The following is a 23303-nucleotide window of genomic DNA, read 5'->3' as shown; positions in this document are numbered from 1 at the left end:
CTACAAATAGAACGTTGCCTTCACACTTGACCCCTTGTTCACACATTATGAATTCACATCTCTTTCTCACAAAACCGCGCAATATCCCAATTTTGGAATTAAATCAGCTTCAAGGGATAGAAGCTACATCTCGCCTCGAAATGTTTTGTGAGGCGGTGGAACAAACTCATACCAGTAACGCAATCAGAATCCAGGTTGCCAAAAGTCGAATGGGTTCCGAATTGGCCACTTTCATTCATAATTACCAAAAGAAGCATTTTGCGCTGTCACGGCCCGAGCTAAAAACATTCTTGAGTGCGGAGTTTACCATCAAGTTGAGTGTAGATCGAGCTTGGCAAGAGCTAGAGTGCATGACCTATGACTGGGAAGAATCACCCCAGGCATTTGTACATAGGTTCATGTGTAAGCATGCGGCTCTTGAAACAAAAGTTTCCAAAAGAAAAGTTTCCCTCGCGAGATAAACGAATTAAGAAGAAACTGTGGTATGGTCTTCCGCTCGAGTCTAGGGAAAAATTGGAAGGTTACCTTGATGACGGATATCCACTCCATAAATTCATTGACAGGATCGAAAATGAAAGGCAGCTTCTCAAAGAGAGGTACACCACCAGAGTTAACGCAATGCTGGATAGGGACAATAAAAGTGAAGATCCCTCAAATACAAATGTAGTTGACACTCCACCAAGACCATCCCATGATAACCGTGAACCCGAGTCAGACAAGGAAGTGACTGAATTGAGAGCTCAGTTAAGGGATTTGAAAACAAATTTAGAACAACTCAGTCAAAAACAATCTACTCCTCCTGTAACGTCGAGGCGAAAATACTGTAGTCATTGTCTGAAGAGTTCACACACGTTGCAAGAATGTTGGGCCAAACCACCACCAGGCCACTGTTTTGATTGCCGTAGGTTGGGATGCCGTAGAGGCAGTAATGATTGCCCAGGTCACATAAACCACAGCGCAGCGACGCGGAGCAATAACAGATTTCACCCACCCAGTCCAAATGCGAGGCAGACCGCCACCCAAACAAAGTTCCCCCATCAGTCTATTTTACTAACCGCAGGTATACCATCGCCCACACTAAGCATCAGCGTGAATAACAAGATAGTGGAAACTGTAGTTGATACAGGGAGTGGATATACCTTACTTAAAGAGGCCACCACGAAGCGGTCAGGAACAGAAATAAACACGAGGAGAAATCCACCGAGATTACAGGGAGCCACAGGAGCGCCACTCCATATCCTGGGTATGGTCAAAGTAGATATCAGAGTGGGAGATGAGAAAGTTCATCAACAGTGGTGTCCAGTTGTCCCGAACCCTACTTGACTACTGAAATGTTGCTGGGATGTGATGTCCTCGGACAATCTCCGTTGATCTGGAATGGTGCGCAACGAGCGCTGATGTGGGGAGGAGCCCCGTACGTCGTAAACTATGTTCTGCGGCGGAAAGGAAAAGTTGAGCGAGTCCAGGCCACACCTATCAGAGCCGTCAGGAACCCTCAACAATTGAAGCAAAATAATCTCATAACAGTAGAGAGATTCACCCCATATCAAACCAAATTCATTGCCGTGCCAGTGAGTGAGGAGCCTAAAACCACTTTACTGTACTACCCACAAGCGCGTTTCAGTCATAATAGTCACCCTTACTTATTACAAGTGAATTCAGAGGGCTTAGTCTATTTACCCCTCAATAATAGAGCCAAACACGATAAACTGTTTCGGATAGGTACCATTCTAGGCTCATATGAAATTATTGACGACCCTCCTGTAAGTACAGTCAGCTCAGTTACTAAAATTCATAATGACCTGATCTCTACCAGTGATCGAACTGATGAAAGCGGAACTCGTGTTCAACGACTCCGAAAGCTAATTGACGAACAGACATGGCCTCACTTAACTTCAGCTCAACAAGAAGAATTAGCTAACGTACTACTGCAACACGATCCCCTCTTCATTTTGGGAAAAGGAGAACTAGGAACCATCAGCGGTCCCCCCGTTCACATTAAAGTAGCAGACCCACAGCCCAGTCGTGGACCGATCTATCGATACCCTGAACAAGCAAACAGGTGATCACTGAAATGTTGCAAAACATGGAAGAGAGAGAAATTATTGAAAGATCAACAGCTGCCTGGTTATCTCCTATTGTATTAGTTAACAAGCCGGACGGCAGCAAGCGCATGTGTTTAGATTATCGCCACGTGAATCAACATCTAGCCACGGATATCTATCCACTGCCTAGACTAGAAGAATTTGTCGAGCAGGCCGCAGGTCATAATTACTATGTGACTCTTGATATGCGTGATGCATATTTTCAAATCATGTTGGACGAGGAAAGTCATGATTTAGCCACATTCAGTGATGGAGTCACACTTTACAGATTTAGGTGCTTACCATTCGGACTAAAATGTTCGCCTGCCATATTTTCCCGACGAATGCAAGACATTCTTACTCCATTGTTGAAACAAGGCTGGGTAAAGAATTATTTGGATGATTTAATAATTTGGGCTGATGACTTCCCCATGTTGTTGAGTTGCTTACAGCAACTATTCACTTTACTCACACAGAATGGGGCCAAGCTAAATTTAAGCAAATGTACTTTTGGGTTAAAAGAAGTAACCTTTCTTGGCCATAAAATCTCAGCGGCTGGGAGTACGCCGGACCCAAAAAACATAGAGGCTATCAACAAAATGAAAAGACCCACAAAAGTAAAAGAAGTCCGGAGATTCCTTGGGATGTGAGGGTTCTACCGAAAACACGTACCTTAGTTCACAAAAATAGCAGCTCCCCTTACTAACTTAACAAGATCTGGAGTAGCATTAGAATGGTCAGATGAGTGCCAATCCACGTTTGATCAATTGAAGTCGAGCTTAGTGAATGCACCAGTATTGGTAAGAGCCAACGTGACTCGACCATTCATTGTAACCACCGACGTGAGCAACACCCATATTGGTGGCGTATTGAGCCCGATACAACCAGACAACTCCAACTTGCCTATTGGTTACTTTTCTAAAAAGCTCAATCCTTGAGAGAGAAAATATTCCGCAACTGACAAAGAAGCATTGGCAGTCGTTCTCACATGCCGCAACTTCCACCATTACTTGTGGGGTTCCCACTTGACTATCATGACAGACCATCAACCGCTTACCAGCATTTTTAAGCGAAAAACCAAATCCCCACGTATGAACCGATGGATTCTCGAGATGCGTGAGTACGACTACAACGTGCAATATGTCAAGGGTAAATATAATGTAGTCGCCGATCAGCTTTCTAGACCTGTCAGAGTGATATTCCACCAGTCAGAAACCAACTGGCTTGGGTTTAGTCGAGACGAGATGTGAGATAAGCAACAAGAAGAACCCATGTGGGATGAGTTAGCTAAGTACTTGCGTAGTGAGAAGCTCCCTGCTAAAAGACTACCGAAAGCTATGTTGAGCCAGTTCGCATTGATTGACGAACTATTATATTTTGCTCGTGAAACAAATGATGGTAGCATCCAATATTGTTTGGTGATTCCTAAGTCATTAACCAAAGAAGCTATAAGAGACGCTCATGAAATCTCAGGGCATCTAGGTCAGAAAAAATCAATTAAGAAAGCCGAAGAACTATTCTATTGGCCAAATCTAAAAGTAGATGTATGCGAGTATGTGAAACAGTGTCCCACTTGTCAAAGATTCAAAGGTGAAACTGGGCTGCAGCAACCTTGGAAAGGTTTCGCGCCTGTAAGTAAACCATTGGAACGTATCAGGATCGACTTGACTGATATGGTTGCTGAAGCTCAGGGCTACCGATATATCCTTACTGTGATAGATCACTACAGGAGGTTTGTGAAATATTATCCACTCAGAGACAAACATACACAACACATCAAACACTGTCTTGGGCAATACTTCACCGACTATGGGACGCCACGAGGAATCGTACTGGACAATGGGGGAGAGTTCACGAGTGGAGAGTTCAAAAAATTCTGCCAAAGGAACCAGGTGGACTTGTTTTACGTCACCCCTTATCATCCCCAGGGAAATTCCACCACTGAAAGGATGCATAGGACTATGAAAAGTATCTTAGCATCCCTCTGCAATGGACACCCCCTGCGTTGGCCTCAGCTGCTCCAGTCGTGCCAAACCATCATAAATCAAGTGGTGCACTCAAGCACGGGACAACAGCCCTATTATGCCTTCTTCTCACGCCATCCCCCTCGCCTCATTGGTACCTTATTGCCTTCCATGAATGCAGAAGAGGACGACCTGGCGATAGCACACACTCTCATCAAAGGTACCCACCAGAAAATGACCAGGCGATACCGGGAGGTGGCCAACAGGCGGAGGAGAGCGCAGAAGGTTGGGGTCAATAGCTTGGTGTGGGCGAAAAAAGAGACCATACAGCCGGGTACCTGTACGAAACTGAATGCCAAATGGGACGGCCCGTATAAAGTGATCGAAGTGCTGCTAGATGGAAGTGTTTATATCATTGAAAATGTATTTAGTGGCAAAAGAATACAAAGGGCTGCTGAAAAGGTAAAACCATATTACGGTACCGAGGAATGGCTCTTAGAACCGTTGCAACAGGAGCGCGCCCCTGAGCCCGAAGATGAGCGATTACCACCGCGAGTGAGAAATGCCCTTCGGAGGCTCATAGAGGAGTGTTAGTTAGAAAAGTAGAGATAAGTGCATGAGACGAATGTTGTGAAACATAACTGCTTAAAGTTATGTTCCGGGTGGACTATACAACATACCTCCGATAGGGTAAGTGATATAATTGTTATATCGTTGTTATGTACATAATAAAGACACACGAGCTGCTGCAAGCGATCTGTAATAACAACATTTCTGGTATGGCCCCATGCCCTTCTTTAGCCTATTAGCCCCAGGACGCCAATGTAATCTGCCACCACCAGACATTATTACTCGCTTCAGTAGGGCCTCTCGGACTGAAGGAGTTAATATTTCTATAACCAAGACCCCTCCAAAAGCTTCCGTGAAGTCCAATATGACAAACACAGAGAAAAGGTGAACTTAAAAATTATGTTTGCGTGTTATAAGTCGTATGATGTTCTGATGGCCAATTGCCATTCACATTATGGAAGGACCACTTGTAAAATAATTATGGCGCCTGGTGGTTTAGTGGGTAATTAAGGCGCACAAATCAGATTGAGTTTGGGTAGGTTTATATCCAAGGGATGGTAAGAGTTTATTACTCGGGTAATGCCACTCAGGGATGAGTGAGGCTGGTCACTCTCATCTTAAATGTCAAGACCAACTTGCCTAGCCCGGGACTTCTACGCCCATCATGTGGCAACGAAGGATTAAATGATGATGATGATGATGATAAAATAATTACTTTCATGTATGCCTCCGTATCCCTCCTTGGCCTGGATTATACATTATGTTGCAATCTTGCTACTTACAGATTATTTTATTAAGCCTGAGGACACTAGTAGTGAAGGAGTGACACAAGACTTTATCTTTCCCCTCCTGTTCAAAACGCCTCTCCTCATGTTAACAGAACAGCCATGAGATAGGAAATGAAGAAGGTAAACAAAGCTGTAGTTAACTCATCCATTTTGAAATGTCTGTCCAAAACTGAAGTGCACCTATAGCAAGAGTAAAACGGAAATACGTCCCCTGGCTACAGGGGTAAGTGGTGTACTCTTCTAGTATCCATTTCCAGTGCACTTTACGGAGACACTTCCTGCCGAAGTAATGGATCAGGAAAAGTTACAAAAATGGTGGGGCTCCGCGGACCCCCCTTTACATGAATTATATATATTCGTCACGGTGAAGGTGGCGTTCCGTGCGCTTGCTTAACATCAGCCACTCATCGCCGCACGCAGACCGAGACGCCCCTCACCTCACACACATACGAGTATATAATTCACCGCTACCCTGTGTATTCAGTCACTGCAGTGATACAAGTGCTGCAGTTTGCTTCATCCAGAACTGTTCATCATCCTGCCTCACTTCCAGGGGTAGTAAAAACCATACTTTCCGCTTGGCCTTTACACCACGGAAGGTTTCCCAGTGGTGAGTTTAATATAATCGTCTGGCGTTAGCCGGAATAAAATAAAAGTTGTTAGGCAACGTTTCAAAAAAATTACACTGTTTAACAGGAATTGGAGATACTTTATGTCAGAAGAGAGCAAAATAGTTGTGTGAAGAAGTGCAACATTGTAGTATGTGATGATGATTCAATCGGCCAGGTATAATGAAAATTAATAACAAGAGGCATTCCCAGGATGTGAGAAAATTGTCCCAACATAAGGATCTAACACGGTATAGTCAAGTGATAACATTTGGTAAATTTTTATTTAAAAGAATGAATAATAAATTGAATGGAAGGTACACAGTGATTAAGACGTCGAATGTAATGTTTTGAGAATATAAACAGAAGTGAAAAGACCAATAAAAGGTGGAAATATTATTAGGATTCCGTTGTGGGTAACCAGATTGTAGAAGGTATTAAGTCAACCATTTTGATGTCGCCAGTCTGCATATATATATATATATATATATATATATATATATATATATATATATATATATATATATATATATATATATATATATATATATTCAGACAATAATATTCAGCTAAAGAGAGACTTTTCGGACCGAGATTACATGCATCCATCACTAACCCATTGACCACTAGGACACAAGAGTAAGCTTAAACACCGTCTGGTAGTAAGAAGGTGTAAGACGTAAGACGTGATTCCAGTTATTTGGTAAACTGATATAAAGAGTGAATTGCTTATGAAATGTTGGAACGGAAACTCGAAAAATGTGATGATTGGGTTGATGTACAGGAAAGAAAATATAACCATATTGGGAGCAAAGTTTCTGTGAAAATTTTGCGAAGTTTTATTGACAAGGAAGAATAGTGATCTAACCTGGAATCAACATATTATATGCTTACAAAATCATGTTCTAAGAGGATGGGTTTCCTAAACTATTCGTGTATTCCTAAACCGGTGTATCCCGACATTATCATGTATATATATTTTTTCTACATCTAGACTCAAAAAGCTTTAGATAGACCGTTCGTACTGACGGAATTAGAATCTCCATTAAACTCATCACAGCCCGAGTTCTCTGGCTAAGCGGGACCACACTGTCCAAAGTTAAAATCAAGTAAATCTAAGTCATGAGATTGACGATGTTAATTCTGCACCGTATACTGACCCTGCATGTGCAGGGAAGACACCACATTTATATATATATATATATATATATATATATATATGCAATGAACCCAAGGCCAGAGGCCCGCTAATTGTTTCCGTCAAAGAAAAAAAAAAAGATAATACAGAGCCCAATTCAAGAACCGTTCATTTCGAGATGCCTGGAAACGCTGCATTTAAAAGACTGGAGGCCATAGGCAGTAGGAAATACAGACAGAGGAAGACAGTTCCAGGGTTGACCTGTTACATACATGAAGGACTGGGAGTAACGGTTAACGCTTGCATTAGGGAGTTTGACAGAAAAGGGATGAGAGTTTGCTGTTTGACGGTTGCTACGCACCCGCCATAGTGGTGGAGGGATACAAGCAGGCAGGTCAGAGAAGTAGTGACCATTGCAATAGCGATAGAATGGAGATAAAAATGCAACAGTGAGGAACAGAGACAGAGGTTGAAGGGAGTCAATAAGAGGGGGAGAGATGAGATGAAAAACTAATGACTCAACCCTGCTGAGAAGAGGATGTGGGAGGCCTACCCATACATGACAGTTGTACTCTACACAGGGACGAATAAAACCCGTGTATAAAGTCAACAACTGTGCAACGGTAAAGAAAGCACAGAGTCGGCTTAGCACACCTAATCTCTTGGAAGCTGATTTTACAAGAGAGATATGTATCAGTGGTAACAAATGGCACGACCACCTCATACAGCTTATTTGAATGGTTACATGAAGGTCTATCCCTTACCCTCATACTCCTATCCGTATCTTCCATCAACGATATAATATTAAAACATTGCATCATACTCTCTTTACTGCTATACTGGAATAATCTGAACTCTGCAGTACCCTATTGATGCGGACATGCATTTCCCTGGTGGCTACACGGTGTTCCCCCATTTCCACCTAACCCAGTAATGCAATTCTTCATCTCCATAACTTGTCACTGGTATGCATATTGCTCCTTTACTCCTGCGGGATCCAACCATATAATGTTAATGTGTTGTTAAACATAGGTTCGTGGGATTCTGTATTGAGGTGGCATAGGGGTGTAGATCCAAAGTCTAGGATAACAAGAAACACAACATACTTATTTTGCTTAAAAATACACAAATACACTAAACCCGAACACCGAATCACAACATGCAAACATAGATTCTGGTCTCCCAGCCTGCACCAGACGGTCTGCCGACAAACATCAGACTCTTGAAAAGGGTTGCCGTATAGTTCGCATTAGCCAGAACGTCTCTGCATCGCCACCGTCAGGCCCCGCTATATGGTGCTGTGGACTAAGTGAAAATTGCAGTAGAATTTCCTGCAGCGGATATCTGGCTGTGTTGTGGCCCATGATATGGCTGCTGGGGCTTCTTTGCTCTCCCAGCTGACAGCTCCCCGACTCACCACCGCACCGTTGGATCCCACGAAAACAAACCTGATAGTGGGGACAAACAAGGCATTTCCAAATTCGGTATGAATCAGTACCCGTTGGAACACACACTCCCTTAACCCTTGCAATCGAATCAGCCATCGTTTAGCTTCAAATTGCCATATTCTGTCATGTGTAATATCACTAAAAATTAACGCCTCTTAGTTTTTTTTCCTGGGATACGTTTCTGTAAGAATGACATCCTTTGCAGAGTTTAAGTGTTTGCACCCTTTTCTCTCTACTTTATATATATATATATATATATATATATATATATATATATATATATATATATATATATATATACACGGTAGGCGTTACAAAGACTAATTTAAATAGGATGGTTTCAAAGGTAGCAGATGCAGCTTAAATCAACTTGATTCATTCATTATTGAGACGTTCGTTGAATATTTTTGTTACTTATAGGACATCAGGTTCTGCAATAAGCATACGTAATAGGAATAATACCGTCAAACACATCTACGTAACGAGTAGTTTTTATGGAAGAACTGATCATTAGATGACGAGAGATAGAATGTTTTATTCATCAAAACTGAGACAACATTACGTTCTCTCTCTCTCTCTCTCTCTCTCTCTCTCTCTCTCTCTCTCTCTCTCTCTCTCCAAAGTTATCTGAGCAGATAGAGAGAAGGCGAAATGGAAGGTTGGCTAACTGTGAGATACTTATGACGGCACAGAGGGATTTCTACCTAATTAATCTACTCCGTTTTTCGTTCCCTAAACTCTGGCGTTAGCCTGAGTGTGTCATGCACGAAGCTAAAGAAAATTCATACACTACATAAATCGTCAAAACTGGACAATTATTGCGACATGGATGGTTCCATGAAACAGACCTAAGAGTGGAAAACTTTCTGGGTCAGCCAAACAAGGCCTACGATATATCTTCGGGGACAGTATACTGAACTGGAATGGAGAGCCGTTTAAAGATATCCTCAGACGATGCAAAAGCAATAAATTTTTAAAACTAATATATCCTGCATAGATCCCCAAACGGGTAATAGAAAACTATTTGAGTGGACACAGAAAATGGGGATGGAATTCCTTGAAGAAGAATGTTATGTCATGGAACCTGCAGTGTATGTGAAAGCAACGATATTCTATACAAACTAGGAAAAACTCAATTTCCAAAATTAAAGAAAAGGATTTTGGATTGAATGTTGACTCCACGTTTTAGACCATATAAATGACAAATTAAATAACAAACTTGTATACCACTTACCAGTATAAGAATAGCATTAAATTAAAGAGATTACGACACATAAAATAATTAGGCCGACATTTGAATATGACACAGTTGCATTGAAACCTTCACTTGAGAGAACAAACCTAATAAAATAAATGCCAAAAGCAGCTACCAGATGGGTGTCTAGATTGCGTGATTTACAATAAAGTACGGAGACCTGCTGAAAAGACAACCTGCCATCACCAGAACATATAAGAGGAAGGTGATGTAGTAATGTTTTAGAGGAGTATAACAAAAAAGGAAATAGCTGACAAAGAGAGACTACATAACGCATCACACAGATCAAGAGGGAGCAGCTGAAAACTGTATGATGGGGTGCGAAACATGGAAGGAAATGCAGAAATCCAGTAACTGCAGGTAGCCTATATTAACTCTTGAAACCAACTAGCACATGTAGTCCTGTGTACCATATTAAAGTGTTATACTGAAACATTATCAGAATATCAGCCATTACGAGTTTGACTCAGTCTTGTGAATATAAAATCAAAAAATTATTATGCAAGTTCATCTTTTTAATATGTATTTTACCCGTGGCTGAAACAAAACTTCTTAAGCTTGATTAAAGACTTAAAGGGATCGTAGTTATGTAGTTATGTTCATGGCGTAACCTTACCAAATTTCGTACATCGAAGCAATGGCATCGCTTGAACGTAAGCACTCAGTTCTTGGAAACAGATTGTAGACTTCATAGCACTTTTCCAAAGTAACATATTTTGCTTTTTGTGCCATTAATTTTTATAGTATTTTCTTAATGAGTATAACACTTCAAAATCAATATAGTCTGTGAAACATACGGGCGGATACAACGTGTAGCAACATTATTAATAGTTATGGAAGAGGCGTTGCGAAACGTACGGCAGCGATAATATGGCCTCAAATTATGTCTGATCCTCACACTGATGATTGCTTGTGGGCCTGCCATGAAATCCATATACAGTAACTCTTGACCCCAATCTGCTCGCGCCTACAAATGAAACAGGGACCTCAAGCTGAACATTTATTGTTCCGTGTCGCAATCAAGGAGACATATATATCGCTTATTCTCCATGCCAGTTATGCGTGTAGTTGTTTGGGACTGTTCCTTACATCCGAGTATACTTAATATATTCCGAAATTTGTTCCATCCTTCAAATGCACTTCATTGTCTGACACTGTGTCCCCTCCTTCCCTGGTGGTAATTTTAAAAATTCCTTGTCAGATAACTTGATGCTCAGGAGGCATCTTAAGCAATCACAACCCCAACAACGGATCAGGTGTAAGGGCTAGTGAATTAATTTGTTGAACCTTAAACTGTTTGACAAAGCAATCATTTCGTACTATATACAGTAACATGAAATTTACTCGTAGCTGAACGATGTGTGCAGATTTCCTGTTGCAGAACTTCACAGAAATCCCAAGGTTTCTTGATCTTGACATTAGATTCATTATACTTTCCTTCAGGCACACCGAGTTAACAGCTAAAACTAACACAAACATGTCCATTCCATTTTATGCGGGTTGTAAAAGAGTTGCGATTTAGGTATTGTAAATGTTGGGCTTTTATTGTATGCGTCTACAGGAAAACAAGAGGTGTAGCCAGAGAAGTGTGACTATGGACGAACGTCTAAGGATGTGTCAAGCCGCCAGTCAGAGTTTTCATCGCCAGCTCCTGCACGTGGTTCTAATGGTCTTCTCGATTCCTCACCCGTCACATTCAGCACCACCAACTCTCCGCTATCCAGGCAAGTAAATATTTTTACAGTCTTTATATATATCCCCGCCACCTGAAGGACCTTTATCCTTTCTTCCTTGCTCTTTCCGGATGATATATTCACTGTATAATTAGTTATGTTGAACTCATGCGCCTTGAAACCCTTCTCCTGAGCTGAGTAAAATGGTGTGGAGATGTAATGAATAAGACAATAATGACGTCCTTGGAGTGAAACCAGTCTTCCGGTAATTTATTCATCAAATCGAATGTTAATGGAATGCATCTTACACGGTGCTTGACGTTATTTGCCCAGTAATCAGTTTGTTTTAGTGACGAACTGTTTACCGAGGAGGCGCCTAATTCTGCCAGTTTGACCTGGCACTGTGCTTTGTGCAAGGTGTTCCATGGCTCCATCTCTGCAGTAATTCTTATTGCATAACCCCTTTCTATCTGGCCAGGCAGACCCGTCGACAATAGGTAATCAATCGCTTCTGTGGGGTAGTTCTATAGGTAGAGTACAGCATATACACTATGTAGGGATCCAGCGACCCTTTGGGGTAGAGAGCACCTCACCAGTGTCCTTCCCACGACGATGTGCAGGTTTGGCTCCTTGGTGGACGCCATAGATGTTCTAGCCAAGGTACACAGCGCCACCACGTGTAGGTTCCCCCGTCAGTGCCTTTCATAGTAATCAGAACAATACTCAGCTTGTTATGTTTTAATAATGAATGTACTGGTATCATAACTTCCTTCTTATTTGGTAACGATTCGGATAATAGCCTCGCTGATGGCATTAAAGACAGGCGAGACTGATTTACTGCCATCCAAAAGTATGTATAATATGTGAAGTTCAATAATAGTGATATTCATAATACATACCTATTGAAGACCGTATTGACATAACACGAGATTAATTTAGAATTATCTTAAATATTCCCGTAGCATGGCTTAGCATATTTTTAGAAGTATTACTGTATGTACGAAGGGAAGGGGGGAAAAGAATGCAGCTAGCAATAATTGTGCAACAAAATTATAAAGGAATGCACAGTCTTAACGTTAAGAATATATTTTCCACCAGAAGACAGTATAGAGAAAAAGAAGATGATGAACAGGAAAAAAAGGACGATTTTTTAAAATCCTCTGACCAAGATACCCATACATCAGTAACAATACATTGCGGCACTACCGCACCCAGGTGTAACAAAATTAATGTTTATGTACAAATCTTACTAATAATGAGCGATCTTGCTTTGTGGTGTGAAAGTCTTGCATGGGAAGTCATTCTATACTGCTTCTCATAGTCGTATAGATAGGTAGATAGCGTTCATATAGGAGTGTGCCCAGCTGCCAACTCACATGTGCTGAGGGGAGTGCTCAGAGTTACTAACGTGTATCTTGCATAAGTACAATCATTAGTGCATGTATATTAAAAGGTTTCACTCAAGGATAACCCACGATACACGTCGGCAGACAGGGGCGTTCCCGCAGTACACGGGAGTTGGTATTGGGTCCAGCAATACAGTGCCGTGACTGCCAGCTGTATAGAAAATGGCAGAGAAATGCTTTATCCATCATTATTCATTCAAATAACAGAAAACAGGGTATCGTATTCTGCAATAAATAATGAGGAAATTACAGCTGAATGCTATTCTCTTCATTCGCGATCAACACATGAAATATGAAAGTTAATGAATTTCTGGAGCATAAAAATGATTGGATATCCATAATACAATAATGTGTACATTTCATCCTGTCAGCTTAATCACTGTTGCTGGAGAGTGATGTTTTATTACCTTCACTCCCCTAAATTATTAGACCGTCGATATTTATCAACAGTTACTTCCCAAATAAGCAGGCAGCTTGACTTCATGTATTTATTTACAGTCACATGTATCTTACAGCTTACACGCACGCCTGTATGACTGTGACTGTAGTCTATTCGCGCTGCCTGTGGACGATTTAACAAGTACAGGAGAGGCACGTGGTAGGGAAGGAGTTCAGTCTTTAAAGCCGATATAGTTTTTCGCATTTTACCCTCGCTACCATGAGGCATTTATTTTTTCTTTAGAGACAAGTCGAAGCGAATGTTGTCTCTACCTCCCCCAGTCCGAAAATTCTTAAAGCTAAGGGTAATTGTTTGAATGTGGCCAAGATAAAAGTAAGTAATGCTACTGACGTAAGTGAAATTTAATCGAACACTATCCGACTGGAAATTCTCTCCCAACCTGATGAGTGTCGTCACTCGTCAGGAGATAGAAATTTATTATGATATGAGGACTCACACACGAACACACGGTTCATTTGTGCATTGTCATATGGCCAGACGCTACTTGGCCATAAAGACGTTGGACCGGATTTACCCTTACTCACATTTTTTCGCGTGAATATGAAAACATTGTTGAGCCCTGCTGGTTAATATCAGACCTCCAAGCGAGTCGAGTCCAGTCAAGATGAGGTATGACTCGTCTCGGACTCACCATCCCAGTTCACCTGAATATATATGTTTGCAGACACCTTTCACACAGGGAGAGTCTCATGGATTCACCGCGGATTGAGCCGAGTGATCGATAGTGCTGGACTCAGTTTTTTGATTAGCCATTGCAAGTCCACTGTGGTGTGAGCAACGATATCATCATGCAGGTTAATTATTCAGGTCATTTGGTTGGGAAGTGCCCTGCTTTATACGACCCAAGTGATCGTAGGCATCGACATCGTGACATATCTGCCCAGCGGAAGGAGTTTGCTGGTAAACTGAACTGGACACGTAAGTATAATTAATTATTGACTTAACGTTACAGAGGCAATGCTAATTACTCAGCAGTAGTAGTAGATATCCAGATGAAATTAGTTACATTAATATTTACTATGATTTTAATCACTTAACTATTATGCGTTTATATAGGCTATACAATATATCCAAGGTAAATATATATATATATATATATATATATATATATATATATATATATATATATATATATATATATATATATATATATATATATATATATATTACGACCGAGGAACAATTATCAGCGAGAGAATGTTCATTACCCCTCGAAATGAGGCTGGGTACTGACTCACCTGACTCGTTTCAATCCTTGGTATGAACGAAAATGATCGATTTGACTCAAGTGGAATGAAAAATGAATCAACTTGACTCGACACGTTTGATGTAAAAGCAGCCAGAGACCACAGCTGATTTAACCCCTCCAGCCCAAAGACGTAATTTTCGTTATACTCCTGGTTCTAAAGGATTAACATGGGAAGACTCCAGAGTGAAATTTTATTGGAGACCGTTGCTAGCCTTTTCAGAGCGAGATTATTCCAACATTATATAAAACTGTCTGAATTTAAGTAACAGTTCCTCATGCTTGGAATGGGTATAGTTACTTTCAGGTAAGGGATCTTGCCCGTTAACCAGTTCATTGCGGTGACTTTTTTTCACACTGTATTACTGTTTCTGTCAAATGAGCTTATCCTGTTCACTACCCAGGACTTTTTCTTTGTTTTTACACTTAGTTTCTCACGAAGTGGAATCTTAGGTTAGGTCATGTTCGTCCGTCTGTACGGCGACTGTTCGTCCGTTCCACGCTGTATCTCAGAAACCATTCGTTGGAATTATCTCATAAATTATAAAACTCTTGGGCCATGTAAGAGGTTGATGCCTGTCTTTTCGGAAGTTTTAAATAATCCAAGATGACTGACTTATAACCAATTTTCTATTTTTGACCGTCCATACGGCGTCCGTTCGTCCGTTCTACGCAGCATCTCCGAAAATATTTGTTGGAATTTTCCCATATTTTGTATGATTGTAAGGCCTTATTGGAGGTTGATGCCCGTCTTCTCGAAATTTTGAAAAACTCCAAGATGGCTGACTCATGATCAATTTTCTATTTTTGAAACTTTAAATCCTTTACATCTCCTTTACTTTACGAGACTGGTTTACAGGTTGTAACAGTGGAATATAGTCTCTCTAAGAGAGGCTTGTTATTCGTAAATCACTCATAACTGTGTTTAGGAGTGGCCTTTCAAATGGTCATACGTCCTTTAATAATCCCCTTACAACTTAGGTGCTCTTCTTAAGTGAATATAATTGGAAGTAGCAATAAAATGCAAATTACGTCCTCAGATTGAAAGGACACCTCGTTTAGCAAAGGGGCTGTAAATCATACCCACTTAGTCATCACCACCATAGGTCTCTCATGAATGATTAACTTATAGCTGGCGACGCAACTGCCAGAGCCGCCGGAAAACAGTGAAACACACAACAAAGAGAATCAGAGCCAACATGATAAAGGAAATCAAGTAAAAAAATAAAACAAACACCAAAAAGACTATTCTTTCTTAAGAACTATGGCAACACATAACGAAAATAAAATATATCGAAGATTAAAAAAAGATCGTTGTTGAAGAGATAATGGATGTGAGCATAAAGTATCTCGTCAATAAATTACCTAACCCGGGAACACAGAAGCACTCAGCGTAATTGGTTTACTGTTACACCCCAATGTAGAAATACTGTGCCCCAGGTGCAATGCTGGACTAATATACATATATAGTATATTGTTCGCATGCGGACCTGGTATATCGCTTGCATACCTTATGGATTACGAGTCACACAAGGGACATATCAATGATGCAAACTTAAATTTTCTGCTATAAACTCAGCCACATCACTGAGAACAACCATTAGGGTAATTAAACCTTTCGAGAATAATTTGTGTGTGTGTGTGTGTGTGTGTGTGTGTGTGTGTGTGTGTGTGTGTGAGGAGTGAAAATCAGTTACCTGAGATGAGTGCGTCGAATTACATACCGACAGGGACAGTTGATGTGGACGTGCTGGGAAGTGCTAGGAGGTCCACGAGATGATATGGCCAAGTGGAGCGAATGGAAAGACTGACTTGGTGAATGGAGGTGAGTGAGCTGGAAGGAGGGAGGAAGGAAGGGAGAGTCAACTTTTTTTTTTTTTTTTTTTTTTTTTTTTTTTTTTTAGCGTTCAGGAAGTGACAAGGAACATATGCATTTGGTAATAATTTAGCGCCACTGGGAATCTATTAAGGGGGGATATTAACATGTTTTCCAGTAAGTGAGACGGTGTGTGCGGCAGCGAGTGTTCTCAGCATCACTACTCGGACATCCACCGCCTGCTCAGTCATCCACTTCTTGGACGGCTCCTCGCTGACCTTCGTGGCTCACCAGGTAACCTGCACAGCCTTTAATCTGGTTGATGCCTTTTTTACTTACTTTTTTCCTTCCTGTTCCCAGATGATTTTACTTCGTAGAGAACAGGTTCTTCGAACTGGAAGAGCCGATACAGATGAATAATAGTTAATGACATCAGATAAAATGTACGAGCAATAAACAAGAATTACTCTGGCTGAAGGGGATAAGTACTGTCATAAGGCGTATGTTTATGAGCCCTATGCATAACCAGAGGGAATCAACAGCACACTCTAAACGTGCGTCCACACTTGTCCTCGAACATATGCTGGCAACACTGCTACCCACATGCTGGATTACATGACGCCAACAATTATTGGACAATTGTTCGCCAACATGTCAGCAAAATTTTCCCAAGCTTCTTGTTGTTAGTTTGTTGGTGAGTGTGTTGTTTAACATGTTGCCAACCTATGTTCGAGGGCAAGTGTGGAAGCACCCTTATACATACAACTCTTTAGTGCTTCGCTCGACTTCTGGACAGAAAAATTAATAAATTTGACTATTGGTTGGACAAAAGTCAAAACGGCAGACACTAATTTTTTGTCAATTCCGATCTTCCAAAACAACACTGCATTCAACAGCCCAATTTACATCGAGATCCTAATTAAATGGTGGGTGAGGACAAACAAGAGATTCATTTCCATAGGGTTAACACAATAATACTTCTAGTGGCAGGGTTTCACTATGTGTCTGTATACTAATGGCCATTTCCTCCCTACTGTCTCATACGTTGCTGGTACAGAAGAACTTCTGGAAATTGTTTCCACAAACTGTTTTTTGTGTCTTGGTGCTGTTTGGTTCCAGTTGTAATGGATAGCACAAATTTACACACGGTTGTGACTCCTCAGCACTTAGGGGTTTCTGCCTAATTGAAGAAACTTTGTACAATTTTGTATAATACAGCACTGAACAATAATAAGTGTCGGTCAGCTTTTCAGAGTTCCAAAATATAACTGGGCTATATACAGACTAAATGAGGCTCTTTTTCCGTTATATAAAGAGAACGGATTGATGAAGGTACATTCCATGTTCTTTATCTTTCAGCTGATACCCAAACTCAACAACTCCCTGGGAACCTTCGAGACGGGTGTGGACAGCTTGGATGATAATAGTACTGAGACACAGCTATCCGGAATGGTCAGCCTGGCTCGTAAGGTAGGTGCAATGTCTGTTAAGGAAAGGGTTTTGCCCATCCATCCATCCATCATCCAATCCTACGTTTCCCCATGAGGAGCGTAAGACCCCGGGGCTAGGCAAGTTGGTCCTGACATTTAAGATGAGAGTGACCAGCCTCACTCATCCCTGAGCGGCATTATGTGAGCAATAAACCCCAATCACCCCTTGGATATAAACCTTCACTGGCTCAATCCGATTAGAGTACCGTAATTACCCACTAAACCACCAGGCGCTAAAATCTGGCTATATGGTTACAATCCAGCGTAGTAAATGGTTTCCTGGTGTACAGGAAACCAATTGGCTTGTCACTTAGTATAGAGTCACTCACAGGCAGAAGAAAGAGGAAAGAATGAAGGAAAGAAAGACAGAAGAGGGAGTGTACAGTCATCCATAGGCAGAAGGACGAGGAAAGAATGAAGGAAAGAAAGAAGAGGATGGAAAGAAAGAAGGATGGAGGAGAGGAAAGGGCAGACACCCGAGACCAGCATTACATCGAGCGAGTGGATGGCGAGCGCCCCCACCTACCACTAAGAGGCTTTTGTTTAGACATTTGTTGCACTCTGCCTCACGGTGAGCAGGTAAAACGCTTGGCCACGGTGCTAAGGCACGCTATGGGCCCTAAACTGTTTGACGGCAGTGGCACTGCCCCCCCCCCCCCATCTTTCAATTCGAACCTTTAAGATATGTTTATTATTTGTTCACAAGTTCCAGATTTTCTACCCTATGCACCTTTATCTTGGTCTGTTATCACATTACCACGGGACCTTATACACCAGAGTTAATGGCCGATCGAAACCAAAGTACAATACAGTACATTATGGCGGACTCAGCAAAGTGTTCGCAATGTCTTATAAATCCACACACTACACTCGGCAGGTCTTCTTATTAATCCATTCATGCATGGTGATCCAGGCCTAAATTTCCCAGCTCTCTATGTACCGTCTGAAGATCCTCTGCTAGTTCCATACTCCTCCAACCTAATCACATCACCACAACAGCTCGGCTGTTAATCACATTGTATAGGCTCACAGTAATACGTTCCATTAATATATAATAAACTCACTGAGACATTTAAATATACATACACATGATAAATGCAGTGCTATGTTAAAATGCTTAGAAATGAATTTTATATATATCTATATATATATATATATATATATATATATATCTATATATATATCTATATATATATCTATATCTATATTTATATATATATATATATGCAAAATAACCCCAGGAGAAATGAAAGGAGCGACAGCGAGTACTTTCGTATATTACATCTTTAGACAGAGATGTAATATATGAAAGTACTCACTGTCGCTCCTTTAATTTCTCCTGTGGTTAGTTTGCATACATATCTTCACGGTGAAGTGAAGTCTCTGCATATATATATATATATATATATATATATATATATATATATATATATATATATATATATATATATATATATATATATATATATATATATATATATATATATATATATATATATATATATATATATATATATATATATATATATATATATGTATATATATATATATATATATATATATATATATATATATATATATATATATATATATATATATATATATATGTTTGTTGCTCTAACAACCCAAATATGATTTATCATCTTTAAACCAAGTGCTGATAAACAGCAAATATGTTCTTTAGTTTGAGCTAGCATGTGACCCCTGTACACAGCTGACTTCGTAATTGATACTCAGTGCATAAACTGTTATCAAAAGTCTTGTTTATTATTCCTTCTGTGTGAGATTATCAGTGAATGAAGAACATTTGCTACTGATTGGCAAGTTCCTGGGTGACTTTCCTATGTCTTTTGATTCCATCAACACTCCCCTTTTCCTGGGACATTCTCCTACTCTGGTGACGTTAGCAGCTGCGCCAGGTGTCATGGTGCGTGACGGTGATCGTGGTGAGTGACGACCCAGTCTTCCTCGCTGCCTTCGCCAAGTGGTCCCTTAAGGGCCGCCTCCTGGTGTGGTCCACCAGGCTACTGGTGGTCACTCGCCTGCAGCACAGCCAAATGCAACGACTATTCATCTCGCACTGGACCTTCTCCATGATGAATTCTGTCATACTCAACAATGAAGAATCTTCTGCTCTCGGGAGGTATGTACTGATTTGTCGAGTGCTGTAAGTCTGTGTATATTCAGATACAGGTATACCTTAATCTAATGTGTTTTGTACTGTACATTCGGTTCTATATCTAAAAATCTGCAGAGGCAGGTCACATTCTCCCAGTGATGTAAGGTTTCTACATCTCTCACCATTGGAATTATACTCTTTATTGCAATGTCATGTAGCCTATATTTTTCACATTTCACCATTAACCACATATAACCTCTACCATGGAGGTCTGTGATGGTAATTTCCGAGGAACTTTCTAAAATAGAAAGGTCTCTCAATTGCAGTGATGTAATCTTCTCAGTCCTTCAGCATTAACCATTTCAAAATGACAGATATACCACAGGAAACCGGCCATTTTAACCGGTGCTTCCTAAGGTCATTTGTTGACTTTATGCTGAATATATCTTGTATCAGTGTAGTGCATAAGGTGATTAAGAGTGTTTTGATCTGCGATAAAACTGCAATGCGATCTGGGCATGTGGATTATCTGTAGAGTTGTAATGTGTTCGCTTTATAGCAAGGACAGATAATGACCGCATCGTATTCTGGCAGCTGTTCTCTTTCCTCTCTGCGTAGGATAGTTTCTGAGGTGAATGTTTGAAGCTCCATCCATACAATGAAGCTGTACCTGTTAAGAAGATAATTTTTCGTATCCGCAGATGTATCGCCTACGTGCACACCCCCTACAGTCCTGTGGGGTCAGCGACAAAAAGAGTAGCGTCTTGGACAACAAACCGAGGGTTGATGCTTGAGAGTTCGTTAACCCTCTTCCCTGAGAAGTACTTAAAGTAAGCTGTACTTTGACACACACACACACACACACACACACACACACACACACACACACACACACACACACACACACACACACAGACTGAGATTTACACAGGTCGGTAGTAGGAAAAAGACTGGTGTTGGCATGTAGAAAACAAGAACACTGTGGTGCACTAAAGGTGCCATATGTCACAACTAGACACATGATCATGCAGAAAAATTTTTCTCTTCGTTAAGGATTTCCAAAACATTTTTATATCTTTATATTTCTCTAAAACCAATAATGTTTTAGGTACATCCTTTTTTTTTTTTTTCTTTTTTTTACTTGCGAGCTTGTCATGAAAATGCAGATAATTATAACCTTTATTAAATTCTTACTGCACTAATCCAATAAAAAGAGAATAGCATAATACAAAATTAACTGACGGTAAGGTATCAGCTTAACAGATCCGAAAAAAGAAGCCTGTTTTTGAACGTTGGACGATTATATTTCTTGGGTCTGCTATCGATATCAATATCCTGTTGTCCCTTCTTCTCACTCCATGGACTGTAAAAATCAGCTTTGTAACTCGGCAACCCCAGTGATGACGGAAGTGATATGTGGTCAAGCCAGTGTTGACTACTGAGGGTTTACGAGAGAGAGAGAGAGAGAGAGAGAGAGAGAGAGAGAGAGAGAGAGAGCAGGAAAGGCCAAAGGCATTTTGGTGCCAGAGAGAGAGAGAGAGAGAGAGCAGGAAAGGCCAAAGGCATTTTGGTGCCAGAGAGAGAAAGAGAGAGAGAGAGAGCAGGAATGTACTTATATGAACAGCTTCTACGGTGGCGTGGTGAACGTGACTGCGCTGCCCTATACCCCGCACTGGGTGGAGAAACAGACCACCGACTCTCATGGCATCACCACAACGAAGTACTCCGGCACTGACTACTACCTTCTCGCCACTATAGCAGAGGTCCTCAACTTCACCATACACGTCCTGCCCACTAAATCATGGGACGAGGTGAGAATGAACTCTGTATTCCCATTTAGAAATAAGTATGGCTTATTGTAGTCTATCAGATGACAATTTTATTAACCTATAGGAAAAACTATCAAAATATCCCATGCACGTCCGTCCAAATGAGATATAGTTCATTTCAGTATAAGGAAGCACATTAGTAAGTGGTGTGTTCTTTATATTGAGAAAAATATATATGCAATACATGGGAAGAAGTGTAATCGCATGTCCACAAGTAGCCACGAAAAATGGTAAGGATTAATATCGACAGTATTTAACGATCGCAGAGCTAACATCCTCAGAGAGGAAAGTGGCTTGAAGCTCAGAGGAAAAAGTCAAGCTACAGTTAACTCGAACACCTCATGGAATACTGATAGCATATTTTCCGTAATGTGTATGGCCTTCCCTAGCCTGTATACACTTTCTGTATCCCATTGGCATGTTCCCAATTAACCGCTTGATGTCGACTTTGGGTGTTCTTGCACGAAGCCTGCAGGGTTTGTGAATGGTTGTGCATGGCTGAAAAACTCCTAAGCGCCATGTCCAAGAGGTGTTCAGTTGTAGTTAGGTCAAGGAACCTTGGTGGCAAGTTCTTCACCTTAGTTCTCTCGTCTTCCAAAAATGCAACAGTAAACATAGCTGTGTGTAATTTATTATCATCATGTATAAGAGTGAAATCCTCTCTCATCGCACCGACAAAAGGTAGAACAATGACTGTAGAATGTAGTGTCTGTACTGTACCTCTGTGCTGCCAAAGTACCACCTTAGACAACATGCAGGCTGATACACCCCTCTTGAGATACACCAGCCACAACATGACTGAGCCTCCACTGTAACGGTCATACTCGACGATGTTGCAGTTAGTGTACCATTCTGTTGTAGTTCTCCATACTATCACACACCTGTCACAGGTGAATTTTTGGACCCTATTCTCATACGGCCATCACAAGTGGAAATGATGGCTTTGTTCTCATCAAGAAACAAAACTGGTTCCCTTGTGACAAAGTTGTCAATACTGTTGCTTTCTTGCAAACATAGGTCGTTGAGCACGGTGTTCATGGGTGAGCAGAGGACTTCAAGCTGGAAAATGACTTCACAAGTTTTCTTCACGCAATCTGTTACCCAGTTTGGTTTAATATTCTGACATTTGTAGACATCGGGAAGTCATAACCCAGTGTTCGGGTGGTAGACTGGTGGTTTCTAAGTGCAAGCAATCGCGGATGCCAGTCTTCCCTAGGTGTTAGCCTTCGTCAATTTTGGTATGGCTTTCTTGAGTATCCACCTTTCTCCCAGTATCTCTTCCACATTCAGAAGATCACATTCCGAGAAACACCAATGGCTGATAGGTTAAACGAAATAAAACCTGGTGGCACAGCTGCCCGGGTCATATGCCGCCAGACACAAGGGCAAAAGACAACAAGAGAGACAAC

At 40.9% G+C, this 23303-nt stretch overlaps 1 protein-coding gene across 1 annotated transcript in view; it reads left to right on the top strand.

The window, feature by feature from the left end:
* LOC145395713 (ionotropic receptor 21a-like) overlaps positions 1-23303 on the top strand; it is a 63884-nt gene that overhangs the window by 12680 nt on the left and 27901 nt on the right. Inside the window, exons 2-6 of the mRNA XM_080269254.1 lie at positions 16659-16750; positions 17816-17926; positions 19854-20089; positions 20767-20895; positions 21690-21876. Of these exons, the coding sequence (XP_080125380.1) occupies positions 16659-16750; positions 17816-17926; positions 19854-20089; positions 20767-20895; positions 21690-21876 (755 nt within the window). The remainder of the gene's footprint in view (positions 1-16658; positions 16751-17815; positions 17927-19853; positions 20090-20766; positions 20896-21689; positions 21877-23303) is intronic.

This window comes from Coenobita brevimanus, chromosome 33 (genome assembly GCF_032717465.1).
Source record: "Coenobita brevimanus isolate Jiangsu-jjx chromosome 33, ASM3271746v2, whole genome shotgun sequence".
NCBI classification, from domain to species: Eukaryota; Metazoa; Arthropoda; class Malacostraca; order Decapoda; family Coenobitidae; genus Coenobita; species Coenobita brevimanus.
Note: the sequence above shows the minus strand (reverse complement) of the source record. Positions and strands in the feature narration are given on the sequence as shown.